Source organism: Grus americana, chromosome 6 (genome assembly GCF_028858705.1).
Source record: "Grus americana isolate bGruAme1 chromosome 6, bGruAme1.mat, whole genome shotgun sequence".
NCBI lineage: Eukaryota > Metazoa > Chordata > Aves > Gruiformes > Gruidae > Grus > Grus americana.
This window is the reverse complement of record NC_072857.1, coordinates 37,403,817-37,422,979: the sequence shown is the minus strand read 5'-3', so window position 1 is coordinate 37,422,979 and position 19,163 is coordinate 37,403,817. Positions and strand designations below refer to the sequence as shown.

Below are 19,163 nucleotides of genomic sequence, written 5' to 3'. Positions count from 1 at the left end.
GTGGGGCTCCACTGGCCAGCTATCACTAAAGCTCCAAACAGGACACACACTGGCAGTCAAAATTGGCTTCAAGAAATAGTGCTGTATTTTACATAAAAGGACAAAGGTGACAGAGACAATGTCCCTCTAAATTCCAGATCCTGGAAAGAGCTGGATGACTGGTTCAAGCTCAGGGATATGTAGGCTGACATATGGCCACCTACACTCTTAGTGTGCAGTGCTGTGTGATATCCTTTCACATGGCCTCCCCTCAAGTCCTATCAGTGAGTATAAAAAGGTGAGGTAGAAGAAAATAAGGGACAATGTGAATTTTCTGGCAACACTGGGCATGGTGAAACATTCTAAGAGATATTTTTGTTCACTTTGTGGTGTGGTTCAAGCTCCTATGCTCTAAAGCCCAAACCTCAAAGTTCAACTCACATCACTGCAAATTTTATGATCAATCTGAGCCCATTATTTTGATTGCTCTCCATCTCAGGATTTAAATGTACTGGGAGGTCATTTTTGTATTACATTTTTCACTTTGACTAATATATCTGCTTCACTAGGTGTTAGAGAGAGAGAGAAAAAGGTCTGACAGTTGCTGGGCAGCACGCATTTAAGGCAGTGGGCAGATTCCCTTATGTGAGTCTATCGGTATGACTCAGGCCTCTCTGGGATGCTACTGAGCCAGAAGAGTTCAGAGGAGTCAGTGGTAGAGTACCTGAGGGCAAGACAGCACTGACCACATGGCTACAGAAGTGTAGACAAAGTTGAGAACACTACAAAGCCGACACTTTTTCCCCCCACTTCCACCGCTTATTGAACCCCCTGGGTCTTTTCAAAGAATATGTGAATTACGGGTCCTAACTTCTGAGCTGATCAGGCTGTGCTTCAGCAAACAGCAAGAGATAGCAAGAAGAGTTGTTTTAATCCTTTTTTAAAAATTCCTCACTCTTGGGTAGCTCTGGTCCACAGTGCAAGTTAGGACAGCCCAGAGACTGCAAACTGAGGAAGAGTTATCTCTGCAACAGAGGGGCCTGGATCAGCATTTCCTTCCCTGGCTCCATTTCTTGTGAGGGGGGAAGGAAAAGCACCAGAATCCCACACAGGAGCAAGGCGATGGGACCAAATATTTAGTTCTGTTGTCCTAATGGAATACAACCAGGAGACAATACACACTTCACACAGATGAGGCACGATATTAAAGCTACCCTTGTGTAACTATCCTTTTACTGTATTTTCACTAGTCAGACCTCCATACTGAGACTGGTCTAAATTAGAACAGGAGTGACTCATTGGTGCAAAACTAGATGGGAGTGACTTCTTATGAACACTTTTGGTATTGCACTGTTTTACTATAGGATAGGTAATAAATCCTGTTCTTAATTTCTAAGCCATGAGAAGAGGCCGCTGTAGTTCTGCATTGCTGAGTATGGTGGTTCTCTTACTAGCCCTAGTTTCACTCACAAACAACTGCACTGCAGCATGCGGCTATGTTACATGACAGAAAACCTGGCCTCTTTTAGCAAAATTTTTCTTTTTTTTTTTTTAAAGATCACCAGAAAAATCAAGAAGTTCATCTTTCCACCCAGAACACACAGTAACAAGTAATATGATGAAAATGCTGAAAGTGTTCTTTTTCATCCTCTAAATTATGATACACCTATCAAGATGTAACAGGAATCATTTGTTTCATCCTTTCATCTTCCTGTACCAAATATTAAGATTTTTGCTTGGAATGCATTCGTAGTATGAGCCCAGATTTCTTCTCTCTCAGCTTCATGCTGCATGTGGCTGGATTCCCCCTGTGGATTTTGACTGTACAGCATAAACATCAGTGACAGATTGGGAAGTGTCAATGCAGATAACATCAATCAACAAAATATAAGTCTGAAACACTTCTTATTATGCATGAGAGTAAAAAAGCAAAATAATGGAAATGCATACCATGGTTTAAGCTGCCAACATTTTCCCACCAGAAAAAAAAAAAGGCATAATAAAAAAAAAAAAACCAACAAAAAACCACCGAACAAAATGATGAGTAGAGATTCCTACAACATCACACTATAAGCACGATGCCAAGTTACAACCACAGCACTTAGAAGTCCAAGCAATGACAAGCATACATGATCATGGCCTCCATTAAATAAACAAATACCGGGAAAGAAAGAAGAAAAGAAAAATGATGCAAAACACTAAAAAAGCAATACTATTTGTGAAGACTGATATTCTTGGAGGAAAAAATAAAAAATAGAGAAGCTGCTATAGCCATGAAATTTACCAAAAGAAAAAGTCTATGTTTGCCAGCCACATTGCATAACTGAACAGAACGCAGTCACCTGTCTGCTTCCGTTTAACACAGGAGAGATGAGTTGGTCTAGTATATTTGATAGCAGGTTTTAAAATGATTTTCCTGGAGGGAGAGTGGGCCTGAACTTCAGTTTTTTTAGCAAGTTCAGCTTTCTTATACACTGCTATGGACAAGAAAACACAAAAACACACAATCAGGAAAAAAACAGCAAACACTTTCATGTGACAATACATCAAGTGGCAGGCCCACTGCTCCACAACTCCAACCTGATGTGTCGCTTCTACTGGGGTGAAGAAATCCTAAGTGGAAGAGGGGGAGCACTGGTGCATTAACCTCAGATGTGTTACCCAGTGATCAGTGGGGATGCCTACAATTGAAACGGGACCGGTGGAGCAGTGAGCCTTGCACATGGCTTTTCATATAGTTGTACAATATCTCATTAAAAAGCACTACCGTTAATACTGTAAAGGTACACATCATCTACCACAGAGTAACCGGATAGTACTGTATAACAGTTAAAAAAAAAAAATTGTAATAGGGAGTGTTAAATGAACCTTTTTTCCTTCTCACTTCATCTCTGGAGAGTGTGCTAGGTTCCTTTTTAGCTATTTTCCTTTCAGGAGTAGAAATCCTGCCTCTCCCAGTTTTAAAAGGTTTCTCTTTTTTATGCTTATCAAGAGATGATCTTCGCAATTCTCTCTCTGCCTTCTCCTCTTTAGGAACAGTCTCTAACTGTTCAGTCATGATGCTCCTATCATCATCTGTAGGATCAGAGCAAATTATAACAACAAACAAAAGATTAGTGACAAATGTTAACAATACTGCGGTGGAGCAGGGAAAAAATAGTTGAAGACAGAGCAGACGGATTAATAAAAAAGGCAGACTATTTTACCATTTTTCTGAAACATGCTGAGATTACTATTACAACTATAATAATTTTGCTTTTTGATCATTATGATTTGGAAGCAAAAATATTTAACAGACAAAACAGAAAGGATAATGCACACCTTGAGTATCTGCCCAGAGACTGTCTGTGTCCATGATGGAGTCATCGATTGTTGTTTCATCTTTGTAATCATCACATGTCTCTGTCTTGTAGTCGGTGAGCAGGATTTCTTCTCTCTGGGGCGAAGCAGGAGCTTCTGGGGAGCCCTCCTTGGGCTCAACTTGAATGTCAGCCACTTCCTCAACCTCCAGCTCCTCTTCAGCCTGGGAGTCCCCTGTTTCGATGTCTTCCTGCTGAGTAGCAGCAAAGCGCACACTGTGAGAAGCAGATTCACCCTCATCAACTGTTGTCTGCACCACTGTGATAAAGTCATCCTCTACCGTCACCACTGATTCAATAATGCCTTTCAGTTCAGGCACAGCTTCTGGGCTACCCTTGGCTAGCATTTCTTCAGCAGTAGGTTTCCCAAAGTCTATTTCTGGGGGCATTTCTGACATAAGGTGCTGTTTATCCTCTTCTTTTTCTTCTTGCCCTACTTCTATCTCTTCTTCCTCATGTTCTTCCCCTTTTGCAGCCCCAGGTGTCACTTCACATGGCAGCAGCTTTTGCATTTCCGTAGGTTTCACTGCTGTATCAGGAATTTTTTCAGTTCCTTCTGCTGGCTGTGGTATGCTCTCCATCTGAATCTCAGCAGGCTCTTCTTGGAGAGGCTCAGCTTTTGGAAGCTCCACAGAAGGCTCCTTTGCTGGTAACTCTGCAGGTGTCTCTTCCCCAGCCATGGGAGGTTTTGGAGGTTCTGCTTTGATATCCTCTGGTTTCAGGGATTCTCCATTCAAACCTTCTTGGCCTTGATCATGCTCTCCACTAGATTCATAAGATTCCTCTTTATCAACTGCCTCCTGATGTACCAGATCGGGCTTAGTAACTTTTTCCTTAATTTCTGTTTCAGACAGTTTGGTGCTGTCCTTCACATAACTAGGCTCGGTCTTGGAAAGTACATCTGCATCCTTTGCTTCTCTGGACAAGATGGTCTGATCTTTCTGTTGAATGTCTTTGGGTTCAGGCTCTGCTCTTTTAACCGGGGCTTTGTCCTTCCCTGAAGGGAGAGAAACAACCTCACTGACCTTCATATCTAACTGACTCTGATACTCTTGGTCAGCTCTCCTTGCAGCCACTTCCAAATCGTGCTTTATAGCATTGTAATCTGGTTTTATTGGAGCTTCTATCTCAGCTATTTCAGGAACAACACTAAGAGTCTTCTCCTTCTCCATCAACAAAGAAATGGCATCCTTTTCTATTGCCATCTCTGAAGCTGATATTCTGTCATACATGGTATCATCGGTTACATGAACTTTGTCAGCCACTCTTTCTTCTTTCATTTCTAAGATTGCCTCAGGTCTTGTCTTCTCTGGCTCTGCACCTTCAATGGGATAGACCTCTTTAGAGTCAACTTGATCTTCACTTTTTTCTAGCACAGTATCCAGCTTCTCTTTTTTCTCCTGCTCAAAGTCCCTTGGCAGAATGGACTCGCCAGTGGCATGCTGACCCAAGTCTTTTTCACCGAGGAATTCTTCTTTCGATTTTTCAGCTGCTGCCAGCTTCACTTCTATTAAAGACAGGTCGGGAGCCAGGCCACGTCTCAGTTTTTCATCTGTGCCTTCATAAAAGGGACAAGTTTCGCTTGTCAAATTCTCACTGTCCTGAACTGGAGAAGGGAGTGGGACTGTGTACTTATTGAAAACACAGTAGCCCAAGTCTTCTAGCTGACTTTCAGCTTTTAGAGTAACGTGGTTTTCATCTGTCACAGGTGGCAGGGCTGTGCTGCTGTCTTCCACAACAGCATCGGAAGGAACTGACTTCTTCTGTGCCATTTCAGCATCTGCACTCACAGAGGCTAATCTAGATCGTGTCCCTGCTAAGTCTAACATTTCAGGCAGGTCAGGAGCCAGGACAGCCCCATTTTTGTAATATTCTTTGGCCAGGAAAGGTGATTCAACCAAGGTCTCAGGCTGGACTTTTTCTTCTGCCATTGCTTTTTCTTCTTCGATGTGCTCATCTTCCTCTCTGCTATCAATAGGGAAGCAGGGGGCCCTCTCCAATGCTGGTGTGGTTGCTGGCAAGTAGTCATCACCTTCATCCATACTTCCACTAGTGTTAGTTAGAATATCTGAAGCAAGGGGAGAAAGATCATGTGCACGACCAAAGCTAAATCCTAGAGCTATTGAATCCAAGCAGGACATGGGCAAGTTAATAGACATACTTCTCTGCTCAATTGCAGATCTCCCCCCAAGTCCTAAGCTCCTGCTCAAAGTTAGGTCATCTTTATTTTTACTGTGGAGTTCTCTCTTATCCCCATAGACTTTGGGGTCAATAGTGAACATTCTTTCCGTTGGGGAACTTGGTTCTTCAGATTTGTCTGGTGTAAAGCTCTGAGCCAGGGTACTGTACCCTATTTCATGAGCAGGCCCACTCTGCTGCTGATCCAATTCTGTCTGTAATTCTTCCTCCTCTTCCTCTTTGTCTTCAGGTATTAGACGATCTGTCTGATAAGGCTCATACACGCTCTCTTTAGCGGCACTTAGCTCATAGTAATCACTGCCTTGTTTCAGAGCATCTGCTTTGAAGGCTTCCTCTTTCAGAGCAGAGGTTTCAAAATACTTCGACATTCCCGATCGATCCTCCTCTTCTTTCATTTGATGAGGAGCTGAAACACCTGTCTTATCCTCCTTGGTATCTTTTTTAACATCTTTCTCTTGAGAAGGTTCTAGAGTAGGAGTCTTGTCAGTGGTTAAACTTGGTACCTCAGGGGCCTTCTCTGTTATTCCGGATAACTGAGTGGTAGCAGGGTGCTCTACTGTTTTCTCAAGGGTCAGTTCATGGCTTAACTTGGCTGGGGATACCTGTGTGCTTGGCTGGACCTCCTCTTCTGTGTCTACTGTTGCTGGGAGCCCACTTCGGTCCATTTCTTTTTCTGCTTTGAGAATATCGGGTGACTTTTTAGCTTCATCATCCTTTTGAAAGTCTGCTTTGTCTAGGGAAAGTGACTTAACTTCAGGTTTTGTGGTAAATTTACCATCATCTAATATTCGAGCCTCCCCTTTATCATAGAAGTCATACCTTTCTTCCTCATCACTCTCATCCTTGGTCAGGTCCTTTTCCTCCCCCCATGCAGGGATTTTCTGGGTGCTTGGTGTTTTCAGGCCATCTACAGTTACTACTGAGACTTCTTGCAGAGCTAACGTCCTGTCTCTGTGGATCTGTTCATCTTTAGTGAGATCTTTGGCAAATGGTTGGTCAGTGGGTTCCTGTTTTGTTTTGGAACTGTCTTTGAGTGGAAGCTCCTGGGGGACAGCAGGAGATGGGCCTGAAGGAAGTTCACTTTTGGCCGCTTCTGCCTTGAGTTCTGATAGCAACAGAGAACTTTCACCATGGCTGATGGCAAGATCTTGGACATCTTTAAGGTCGTCTTTCAATTTCATAGACATAGCTTGGTCGGATGATGAGGGCACATCTGCAGTCCTTTCTTCTGTTTTGCTCCCTTTAGGCAGTTCAGAGGACAAGTCCCTTTGTTCTTGAGAAGCAGGAGCCTTGGCAGCAAGTTCTGCAAAACTGGCTTCCCCTTTTTTTTGTGAATCAGTTTCCAAGACCTGTTCTGATAGAGGTGAAGGCATTTTTTCTTTGTCTTTGCTCTGTGAATCCTTTTTATCTATAGCCTCTGTTTTTGCTGGCTGTGGAACTAAGGCATCGTGTTTAGGTTGCTCACCAGTCTTACTCTCTTTCCCAGATTCATGTTGCTTTGTGTCTAATGGTTCTGCTGTGAAAGGGCGTGCGCCCTCCTGGACACGGAATTCCATCTTCGTGGCTGCAAGTAAATCTGAAGTAGTTTGTTTGGGTTTTATAGCAAAATTATTTAAAGCACTTACAGGCAGGCAGTCATGTGGCTTACAACAACATCTTGGTATGAATGATGGAAAGGAGGGAGAAAGATGCAAACATGCAGCAAGGCCATCCACCTAGAAATCTGCTTTAAAGTGTTAAACTCTACTTTCCTTTCAATACATGAGGTTTTATAGTGAAAATGTGGGTTGCACACACATAAATATGTGACCACTGAAATGAGATGATTTCACGTGACTTCATCTTCATGGTTTGCATACAACAGTAAAACCACAAGTAATCCTCGCTTCATTGGTATACTTTCTTGGACTCCGTAACTTGTGTTAGTTTTGAGTTAGTAAAGTCTGCAAGATGAAGTCCAATCAGTAGTATTTTTGAGTGTTGATGACATACGTAGTTATACATTTCTATATCTATTTTACATTTTTCCTCTACATGCAGCCTAAACTAAAGAAATAATGCGTATAAAGGTTTTGCAAGTGTCAGAAGAGGCTGTTGGGTTGGGTTTTTTTTTTAATTGCACCAACTTTTGACATTTACTCTTTGGCAAATGACAAAATTCTCACTGCTGTCATGAAACTGGTATGTGTCAACCAGCAACAGAGCTATTGATAGTCCCAGATCTTGAAGGTCTGGTCTTCAAAATGGCCAGCCATCTTCAGCTGTAACTGAAGTCAAAGAATACTTGGCATGTTTCAATGACTGTAGATCAGGCCCTAATTAAAGCTAATTTGAAGCTAAAAATGCTAATCTTATAGGCTGCCACTATATTTTTAGAGAGTAATACCTACTTAAGTTTTTTTAATACATGCTCTGTTAATCATTAATAGCTTGTTCTTTTTTAATATCCTATGGAAAACAATGATTCCTATCATATGGAAATCTTCCTATCATGGAAAATGTGAAGAGAGATACTGCAGAATGTGGCAGAAATTTCAGCCATAATCTGTAAAAAAAGTTTTATGAGTTTTTTCTAAAGCTTATTACAACAGGCATTGGGTCAAATCCATGGAGCTTTCTTTTTGCTCTGACGAATCTGAATTTTTCAGACCAATTAGTATCAAAGTATTGGTCATTCTTTAAACATTTGCATATGTTAACATTTAGTCAAAAAAGCAACTGCCATTCTAAATTCTACAGGTAGGAAAACCAGAGGTCTACCTCTACAGTAATTTTGCTCCTTTATGTTTTTGCATTTGGTGACTTACTTGCAAACTCTATGAAGTATAAAAGCACGGCCATTGAGTTGACATCATCCTCATTTCACAGAAATTAAATAGCTAGACACTGACTTTATGTATCCTACTGTGCCTCTCACTGTAGTGCAAATGAACAATACCAATGGCATCAAAATATATTCTGACTGCCAAAGGAATTTAATATTCTTTAGCTGGGTCAGCCAGAACACCACCCTCCCAAATGCAGCATTTCTTAGCCAGGTAGTGAATGGGTACATCACTACTCCATAGCATGTGTCTTTACACCTTGTTGCACTGGCTGAAGAGAAATACCATTAAAAGGAAAATCTTGAAGCCTAGTTCTTACATACTGACAGACAATTGATTGCAGTAAATATTTGGTTCAGTAAGCAGATCAGAACTTCACCCTACGCACCCAATCCTAAACTTCACTATGAAGGCAAACATCCCAGTGGAAGTGATGGAGGTTTTGCCTGACCAAGGCACTCCAGCCAGGTTAAACATTTGTAATAAGGTAAGACACACAAAAGATCAGAGTTCTGGCGATGATCGAGAGGAGGGGTGGACTGCAATGAACGGCAGGGATATGACATAAGGAGCGATAGCTTTAGGGAAGCTAAACCGGAATGCACTGAAGCACACACACAAAAAAAACCCCAAAAACCTGCACACTGCAAATGAAAACATTTCTACAGTTTAAGCCTCTTTATGTCATAGTCAAAGTCAATAAATCTACTTTTTGAAAGAAAAGCAGATGAATCTCTGCACCAAAAAGAAAAAAATATACATAGATTAGCAATGTGACTGGCAAACACATCTGAGATGAGGGGAAAAAGGCTTACGCAGAGGAATCAGCTTAGCTGCAAAGCGTATTTTATCATGGCAAAGTAAAAAAATCAGGAATCAGCCGCAGTGGTGGGAAACCATGTTGTCATACAGCACCTATGCAGGCATATTATCTGCTACACACTCTTCAAGCATAATAACAAGCGCAGTCATACTAATAAATGGGAAGAACAGGAAATGAAGCAGCCTTGGAAAGCACTGAAGAAAGCTGGAGCAGGATTCACCGGCAGCAAACACATGCAAACCTAAGGAGGACACACCTTCCTCGGCCAAGGAAGAGGATGTGTCTTTCGGGGGCGTTTCCGCCACAGCAGTTACACTCTCCCTGCTGGATGCCACACTTGGCACTTTGTCTTCACGACACACTTTGGCCTCCAAACCCGAATCCAACTGACCCTCACAGACGCCCTTTGCCTGGTCCGAAGGCTCAATAGGCCCATGCTCTTTCCCCAGTTGCTTCCCAGGAAGAGCAGCAGGTTTCGCTTCCACAGCCATCGAACTCTTTACTGGTTCTTCTTCTTGGGGATGGAAAAAGGAGGCGACATCAACACCAACAGTAAACACCAAGCACATAGCTCAACAGGACTGCTTTTGAGTAACACTTTCAGCTCTGAACATTTCAGATTTAAGTGTGTCAAAGGACTGCTAGTATCCAGCCCATTTTAGTCACTGTGGAACTGAATTTTCCTTGGGAGAAAAAACCAAACCAAACCACCTATCTCCCCCAGAGAAGCACGTTTATGCTGTAAGATGAGAGCTGAAAGTGTTTCACAGGTATACCTCTCCCAAAAATGACTATGGGTCAAATATTCATTGCAAATGGAGATGGTATTGAATGACAGATGGCCCCGACAACACCGATCCATCAATGAGCTCAAAGTACACTGAAATTTTTCTGATAAATGTGCTGTTTAATCCAGTGCAAGACATTCAGTTGACATGGAAGAACGTATGATGCATTAATTTCTGTCCACTGACCTTGGCAATACTGACTGCTAAATTCCAGCAAGTCAATCTATCACATGGACCCTGGATTTGGCAAAATATTGAGCCACACTTCCATAGTCTCAATAAGCCTTGGGCATAGCTGATAACTAATGGTTTTGCAAGAATTCAGCCAAGATTCCTACACTGAGCAGGTTGATAAACAGTTTCTCCCTTAGGCTGCCTGACGTCTGAACCCAGTACGCAAAAATCACAGACATAACACAAGGACTCTTCATTTTCTTTTCTGTTTTCCCACTAGCCTCCAGGCTCCTCACCACCAATTAAGCCAAAAAAACTAACGAGTGCAATATAACTATTTGTTCATCTGAATTTCTAAAATACATCATTCAGCCTATGGGCTGTTAGGATCAGTATAGCAGTATCAAGAGCAGTCTTTACTCATGTCATGGCAGAAGAATGATTAACAAAGTCTCTCTTCTGGCCTGTACTGCTGCCATTGCTACTCAGACAGAATATTACTGTGTTCTATTAGTATCCGTTCTAAGAAGAAGTCAGGATTAAGTGTGAAACCTTTGATTCAGCAACACACCTAAGCAGCTCACCAGCAGCCATGCTGCAGTCAAGCTGATGACCCCCCTGGGTTTAAAGCGTCTCACACTTAAGGACTTTGCTGAATCAGACTTAGAACAAAGTGTTTTTTTCAGACCTGGAAGTGGTTGTATCCAGCCTCTTGGTACTAAAGTAAAACCTCTTTACAAGGGCTTGATTTTTCTCCCGAGATCAGCCCGGTTAAAACCAGACAATCAACCATCCACTTCAGTTATGGCCATTAAGAATTAAGTTTTAAGGAACATAAACACTATCTGAGGCTGAGAAAATATCGCTATGTAAAGTACAACACATTATTAATAACATATAAAAATGTAATTAAGGTTAGATACTATATCTTAAATTAACAGAAGCGAAAAGATTCAAAATCAGAACTGGACCAATACCTGGGTGTTAGAGGGGTATTTACACATGGGCAGATTGTAAAAGCAGCCTGGTTGAACAGCAGGTGTCCAGCTACAAGAGGCCCTGACTTGAACAACTTGCTTTGCTTTTTCCACATTTACGTAGTTTTGCACATGCATCCCTTTCAATTAAAAAAATTTAATGAAAGCCTCTAATTTTACTCTGAGAAATTTCAGGTATATACCTCCATTTCCTGAGACACTTCACACAATGCCACATGATTTAAACTAATTACTCACCAGAGTAGAAAGTTATCCCTGAGTTAATGAAGGAATCCTACAGACTGCCTTTGTGCAGCAGACTCTTTTATGCCAAACAGACTGCTTGCTTACAGGCAGCAAGTAAGGAGGGTTGTTTCTTAATGTCTATCTTTTCACTGATGATCCAGTTTATTTCCCCCTTTCCCCCCACCCCGCATAGATGTTCTGAGATCTCATGGATACGTATGACCAAAAGGAAGCTGTCCATGATTTAACCAATCCAGGAGTGCTGTTAAGTGCAGCTATAGGCACCCAGCTACAGTAAGGCTACTCCTTAGCTTCAGGCAGACATGCAGACATTAACAATCTTCAGTTATTAGCGCTCATCTCTTCCTGGTGCTGTTGCAGCATTAGGCTATATTATCCTGTTAATCCTGAACAACTCTTTTTTCTTGAAATGACCCAGTGAGCAACTTCAGGTATACACCTCCATCCTCCTGAGACACAAACCTTCAGAGGATTCAGTGCTGTCTTTAACTTCAGCTCCTGTGTCCCAAGATTGAGTTACTCAAATGCTGCAAGATGAAATGTGATCTGTTTTGCCTTGGAGAAGTCAGTATTCCTGTTAGTCACTGAAATAGATTCTCCCTTGGTTCCTCAAAAGTCATTTCACTTTTATGTAACCCCCACTGATAAAATAACACTTACTGATGTGCTCAGGCTGTAGAAAAAGGGGGTACAGAAACACAGTACTTTTTTTCTCTCCTTGTTTGCAGTCAGCTGTCACAATGTGAACTGGGTGTATCCACAAAACCACTAGAGATCAAACATGATCCAATGTTGCCTGACGTCACCTGTGTATACTGGGGTAAAACTTATCTCCTTTGCCTACTGGAGAATTAAAGACCTTCCACTATTATCTTTGGTATAGACATAGGGTTTTCCCCATTGTGTTCACAACTGACTTACCTCCAGAAACAATCTTTTGGCCTACTTTGCACACTGTTCTTGGCAGCGATCCTCTGTCACAAAGAACAAATTAGCTTACGCTTCTTTTAACTAGCTGCTCTTTTTGCTTCTGCTATAAGCCAGGCCAGTAGACCGAGAGCCCCGATTTAAGCAGGGACCATGGTTTCATTGACCCCAAAGTTGCATTCATTGCTCACGCTGCGGCTTCACTTTGAGATGGAGAAACTCTGAAGGGGCATCACTTCCATGTGGGGAGAAAACACAACGAGGTTTCCCTCCCCAGAAAGCAGCAATCCCAGGCACATATATAATGGAATGGATGGCAGGTGGGTAGAGGGGAAGAGGAACAAAATGGGACCATGCTCTGTTCACCTTCATCATGGCCCAACAAGACCTCTGTGCTCTTCACTGTGGCACTGGGATGTGTACTAGAGCCAGCCCACTCCGAGCTGAACAAAGGGTGTTCATAGTACTCCTCATCCGAATTGTACGGCTCATCATCAGGCACAGACACTGAAATGGAGGGGGCCAGGTGTTTACGCCACTCCCTGCCGGCAGCAGGCCCACAGCTGGGGCAGTGCTGTAGCGGTCCCACCTTATCCTCTGCCCCTTCATCTACAAATAGACACACACAGACAAAAGCTGCAGGACAGACAGACAGAGAAAAGACAAGACAGGATGGACACATGCACCAGTGACACTAGCCGCTATGTGATACTACAGAGTGGATGAAATCAGCCAGGCGACAGGTTAACGCAGGATGGAGGGATGAGGCAGCTGTGCATTTTAACACACAGGCCACATATGCAGCATTGCCTACAGTGTTTACGAACATTGGAAACCAACTACGGAAATAAATGAATTTCAAAACTATACACTCATTGTTTAGAGGAACACATATTGTACACAAACCACAACTTGCACTGATACTCATATGTAGTGTACAGCTGACTGACTGTATTAAAAACCTCTGAAGTATCCTGACAAAGTTGTATCCCTCATAGTCATCAGGTGAAGTACTTGAAAGTGAAATTTTAAAGTCCTTTAATTAAAAAGCAAACGGGCTTACACTTTGGCCAATGGTGGGGTTTTTTTCACTGTGTCTATCTCAAATTCCCCACTTCCTTCTTTTCCCTATAAATAACATTTAAACAACCAAAGAAACCCTTCCCCAAATAGCTAGCTACCTTTTTTCCTGATAAAGGCCACATAAAGCTGCTCACAGCAATCTCTGTTAGTCCTATATTTTATGCTGTTGTGTCATATTTCTGTGGGTGAACTAGCTCCCACCTTGGTGTTTGCCAATGCTTTGGAGTGACAGCTTTATTCACCCATCACTGTAGCATCGCAGATAATCACATAATCATCTCAGGACTACACCAGCTACTGACAGCTACAGGGAGGGGGAGCTTGGGCTGGTTTTTGCAAGACAAAGAAAAATAATACTGCCCAATAAAAATGACTGGCCTGCCATCTGATTCATACAAACCTAAAGGGAGACTTGAGAGCTCGTGTAAGCTAAGGTGCCCTCTCACCATGAATAAAGCTATGAAAAACTAAACATCTAGCCCTGGAGAAAATACATTTAAGCCCATTCTCTGTGTATGACAACTGGCAGTTTGACAAACACTGCAGTCATGGGATGCCTTCAGCAGCTGCAGCTATCCCACTGGACTTCCTACTAGCTTCAAGAACAAGTCCATGCCTGGTGTCCCTGGCCTTTCTCCAGGCAATTACAACTTAAAGAGTTTCCCCAGAGCCTCCAAAACTTTCCTCTTGGATCCAAAACACAGAGTCACAAAGCGAGGTTTTAACCCTGGCTGCGTAACAGATACTAACCAGACCTCTGTGTGTGACCTGAAAACACGATGGCTCACAAATGCTGCTGTAACTACCATTACCCAAGTCTTGGAAAGCAATTTTTATTCAAACCAATTTCATCTATAAGAGCTCTAAGGTTCTTCCTGGCAAATAACAGTAAGTTTTCAGTTTCTTTCTATAGCACACCATGACAAGATAACATCTGTGTCTTTAAAAAAAGCACCCTCTGCTTTCTGCAGCAACATGGCAGCAAGTGTCCTGTAATGTAACCACACGTATTTCTTCTGCCTGGGAAAAGAATGCTGTAGTATCAACCCACTCAGGCTCAATTGCCCACAAAAAGGAAGAAAAATTATTCATCAATGGCAATATTCATAGCTCCAATGTGCATCATTGTGCTGCAAAAGAAAGATTATCCACGTTTAAGATTCTGTGACAGCCCAGTGGCTGACCAGGACTGAAGATATGCTATGTGCACATACATAAACATCGCCCGTGGAACTTCATTTAAGAGAACCGTTCTCACAATTTCTTTCAGGGCACAAAGAGCGCCTGAACCACTTTTGTTTATTGCTTCACTCTTGTAGTGGAAGCCAAACCCCAGATTCAGGGGTTTATGCATGTTTAAAAGAGGTAGGTGTGGAAAGATAAGCCAGCAACCTGCTTCTGCCAAGCAGGAAGCTCTGCAGAGCAATGCAATGGGAAATGCTAGACCCAGTGCTGTACCTGAGCTCCCCACCTTTCACTAGTACTTCAGGGCCAGCAGCAAGGTTGCAGGAAGCATCTTGATCCACTTGCAGTGCAGAACCCATGGATTTCTTCTCCACAGAAGCTTCTACAAAATTCAGTGACAGCTTTGAGGGGGCTCACAGTTTGCAAAAGGCTAGTCACAGGGGGTGAGGACACGTCTCAGGATGCAAGAGAGCAGGAATCAACTCCCTCCTAACCCTGAGGAGATTCAAAACTACAACTCCTGCTTCTTTGCAGGGTGCCCTCACACTAGTCCATGTATTACTGTGGATAAGAGCGGAAAGGCTTGATGCATTTGCCACCTCTTCTGATGGAACTGGGACATTGTCAAGAAAAGAATGGAAGGTTGATACAGTCAGAAGCAGAACGTGGAGAAGGAGGATGTGCAAAAGGGGAGGTTCTCCTTCCAGCCGTGGGTCGTATTTATCTGGGTCCCTTCAGAAGTAAAATGCATCAACAAGAGTGAGGATGAAACCCCAGGCCTTCTCTATACTGATGCAAACGAAGCTGAAAATTCCTTCTTTATAGGCTCTGAAGGGATTGTAGGCAAGCAAATATGAGCCTTGCCTCTGCTCCTTAAAACTACAGGAACTGACAACAGCAAAAATGCTTAATACAGATTATTGTGATGATGGTCCAAAACCATTAGGAGTGCAAAGTCTAGTACTGTCTGTGGCTATTACAGATTTGCATTGTTTATTTATTGGTTTTAATAAAGATATTTTCAAAATTACTGCGGATAATTTCATTAACAGGATAATGATGTCTTTAAAAGAGGATATGCTTTTATTTTGGCAACAAGAAAAATCCTTTCTTTCTTATTTTAGTCCCTTCCAATAGTTCTTTTTCATCTCAAAGCATGGGAAAAAATCCCCAATGTATTCTGAAGTCCAAGATTAAAATCACTTCTCACATAGGCTACTTCTGCCTTAGCTTCCAGGTATCTTTTGAAAATGCCTTTCAAGAAGTAATTTTCACTGTAAATAGATCCACTTTTATAGGACACTTGGTTCCTTTCAGTTTGCAAAAGATTCTTATTTGGTATACAAAGCCTAATCTAAAATGCTTATTTCAAAATGGAAGACAGTCCATCAAAGGCATCCTTCTATCTTGTAACATTTAGAAAATTTTTTTACTTGAAGACGTTATTGACCATTGTCAAAAGGTGCAGAGCACAAAAGAAATGCCAAGTTGGCAACAGAATATCACATCAGCCCTGCGTGAACAGATACAACTGATAAAATGATTAGATGGTGTTAGGGAAAAATTCATTTCCTGAGCAAAATTATGTTATTTATAGTTGAAATACATGAAATAATTTCAATAAGGCAAATTAGTTATCTTACCTTCTGCAGCAGTAAAAAGGGACAGGCTCATTTGAACGTTTTTCTGCAGCCAAATGAAAGAAACCTACATGCACTGACTCCTTTCTCTCATGAAATACACATGACCCACAAACCTCTCCGTCTTTTTTTTTTTTTTTTTAATTTGTGTTTGCTGCATGGCTGGCCACATCCACCTTTGTCATGTCTACAACAGTGATTTCCTTCCTACTATGACTGAAGGAAGTCTCTCTTGGATTCAGAGCAATGCAACGCACACTGACAAGGGCATTAGGAAAAAGAGTAGGGGGGGAAAAAAAGGAGGCCTGAGGTAGATACACACCCCAAGTGCTCGCCTTTTTTATTCAACAACTGCAGAACTGGGTTAAATTCATAAATTGTATTCTACTGAGCAGAAAGAGACAGACAGACAATGTAAAGGTGCATGAGGATGGATAGCCAGATGGTATAGGGAACTGAAGGTTTAAACAAGTACAGTAAAATTGGGTCAAACCCTACTGAGGCAAACTCTCTGAATGAGAGCTATGCCCGAATAAAAGTGACAGGTCTGGCTCACTCAAGTCAGCAAAAGCTCCACTTACCCACAGAAAGTAAGGACCACATCTTCCAACTCAGAGTGGAGCACAAGATTTTTACTACCATTAACTACACTGAATTGACAACACTGATATTTTGGGAAAACACAACATAATATACTTCTGGTGAATTTTGTTTTTAAAAAGTTCCTTCTGTTCATCAACAAACTCTACTGTGAGTTCCAGTTTCAGACCTGGACATAAACAAGAAGCTTCCAGCAGAGTGCATTAATGACTCGGCATGTCATTTCTGTCCATAGTTCTCTTACAAACCTACATTTTTAGGATTTATACAGGCCATCTGCTCTGAAAAATGAAGAGCTGAATCAAAATCTTGTCATGGAAAAATCTCTTTTGACTAACATTAAAGGAAATGATTTGAATGTTTTAGAAAACTGTGGCATTGCGTAAATCATCAAAACGTCTCCCAAACACTGACCTTTCAGTCCTTGCAACCACCCCTGCGGGGTAGGTAAGTAAGTGCTATTACATTAACTCAATTCTACATGCAAGGAAAGAGAAAAACAAGGATGTTAAGTGACTTGCTGAGTCATGGGCACAGCTGGGAACAGCACAGTCCGGTAGTTCATAATAACCTCGAGTCGTATAGTGTTTTGCCACCTTCTTGTGTTAATACAACTAGCAAAAGGGTTTCCATTTGCTTGGGGGGCAATCTACAACCTTCTGTCAATTAATCAATAAGAGTGCTTTATAAAATCCTAAAATACATGTAAATAATACTGCTCATAGAAACAGTAGGCAAAGCTAATCCTCAACTAAGGATGTATGATGTAAGAACCTCGACACTGGCCTGAAGGAGAAGCAGCAGCCCTTTATTGTGATGTGAACCCCCCCCCCAACCAAAAAGCATATGCTGAACTAGTCAAGTGAACTACATATTAAAAAATAGTGGTAAAACCCTGGTAACAATTCTAAAAGACTTTGCTAATGCCCTACTGACTTCCTTTTCAGTTAGTTTTGATTGCAATTACCTCTGGGTGATGAGTCCAGGAACTCATTGTATTATTTTTTTAATCAAACAATGTGCAAATGTTTTTTAAAAAGATCAAGAATCAATTAATCAAATTTTTTTTCTACTGGTTACTAACTGCATCCAGCAGGTATTTCCAGTACAGTGGACTGACACATGTTGTTGTTAACACAGCCTGTAATTGCATTATCTCAAAAATGACCGCAGGATGGAACATGCCTTATTGCAATGTCCTGATAAACTGAGAGTCAGGCTATGTTAGCACATGAAATAGAAACCGTCCGCTTGCAAAATTAGTAGAGGCTCTGTGTTAAAATACCAACAAAGTTTGTTCAGCAGATAAGAAATTATTTTCATGCACTTATTTAACAAAAAGAAAGAAAAAACGCTAAAAGAAAATCCAAGAAGGAAATAAATGGACACATAAAAACGCTCTTGACATGGCAGAGTTAAACTGACAGTCCCCTAGAGATTCTGAACCCAAATCCTTCCCTCGTATCCACGTGGTGTGGGTCAGTTTTAAGATATTGCTGCCTCCCTGTACTGATGGCCTCGATACAGCAGTCATCTTCCGTTGAACAAAGCACTGACACATGCTTACCATTGCGACTTCATTGGGATTTAGGCCTCTGCTTAAAATTAAGCCAATGCTTAAGTTCTTTGCTGGAGTGGATTTTAGCAGGAGGAAAATTCAGTGATCATAGGCTCCTGAAATTGAACATTCATTGTGCAGGACAGAGTAGAAATTTGCTTTGTGAGACTAGAATTTGCCTCCTACGCTCCGTGTACAGAATCCCCAATACACGTAGGCATTGCAGCATGAATTACAGGTCAAAGACCAAAGAAATGATCCAACTCTGAATCTCCTTGCTTTCATGTATTTAAGATTCCAAAAACAAAGCTAATGATAATTAAAAAAAGCAGCCAAACAAATCCAAAGAAAATAAAGATGACCCATACTGAATCACAGTTTTGATGACCACATTGGGACAGCAGACATTTTGGGTCATATTGCATATAACAGATAAAAAGGTAAGTATCACCATCTTTTTTTCTTTAATATGGATGTACTTAACATATCCTGTCAGTTACCTCTGTGCATATGTGTCTACCTCATCCACGCACTGCAGTCTGTTTGCAGATGGGGAGTTTCTGCTGGGGAATGCCTTATCTTTTCACATGAAGCTGCAGAGAGTATCTCCATTTTCTGATTCCCCCATCTTTTAGATTCAAGTCTCATCCCTCTGCTGACAGCTGAGCACTGCAACGTCCGGGAGACCCTTACCTTCCTCCAGAGCTCCAGTCTGCTCGGAAGCTGGCGACGGAGGCGGGGAAGGAGGCAGGTTGGCTGACTCTTCGACTGCTAGAAAT

At 41.8% G+C, this 19,163-nt stretch overlaps 1 protein-coding gene across 50 annotated transcripts in view; it reads right to left on the bottom strand.

Annotated features, from left to right (window-relative positions):
* Window positions 1-19,163, bottom strand: part of MAP2 (microtubule associated protein 2) — a 226,813-nt gene that overhangs the window by 28,700 nt on the left and 178,950 nt on the right. For 21 of the 50 annotated variants that reach the window (XM_054829437.1, XM_054829431.1, XM_054829451.1 and 18 more), the window contains 5 exons: window positions 19,078-19,155; window positions 9,442-9,699; window positions 3,301-7,101; window positions 2,848-3,054; window positions 2,322-2,456 (listed from right to left, as the gene is read on the bottom strand). In XM_054829437.1, coding sequence (XP_054685412.1) covers window positions 2,322-2,456; window positions 2,848-3,054; window positions 3,301-7,101; window positions 9,442-9,699; window positions 19,078-19,155 — 4,479 coding nt within the window. Of the gene's footprint in view, window positions 1-2,321; window positions 2,457-2,847; window positions 3,055-3,300; window positions 7,114-9,441; window positions 9,700-19,077; window positions 19,156-19,163 lie in introns of all 50 variants that reach the window. The other 29 variants (XM_054829453.1, XM_054829446.1, XM_054829483.1 and 26 more) reach the window with 14 other exon arrangements.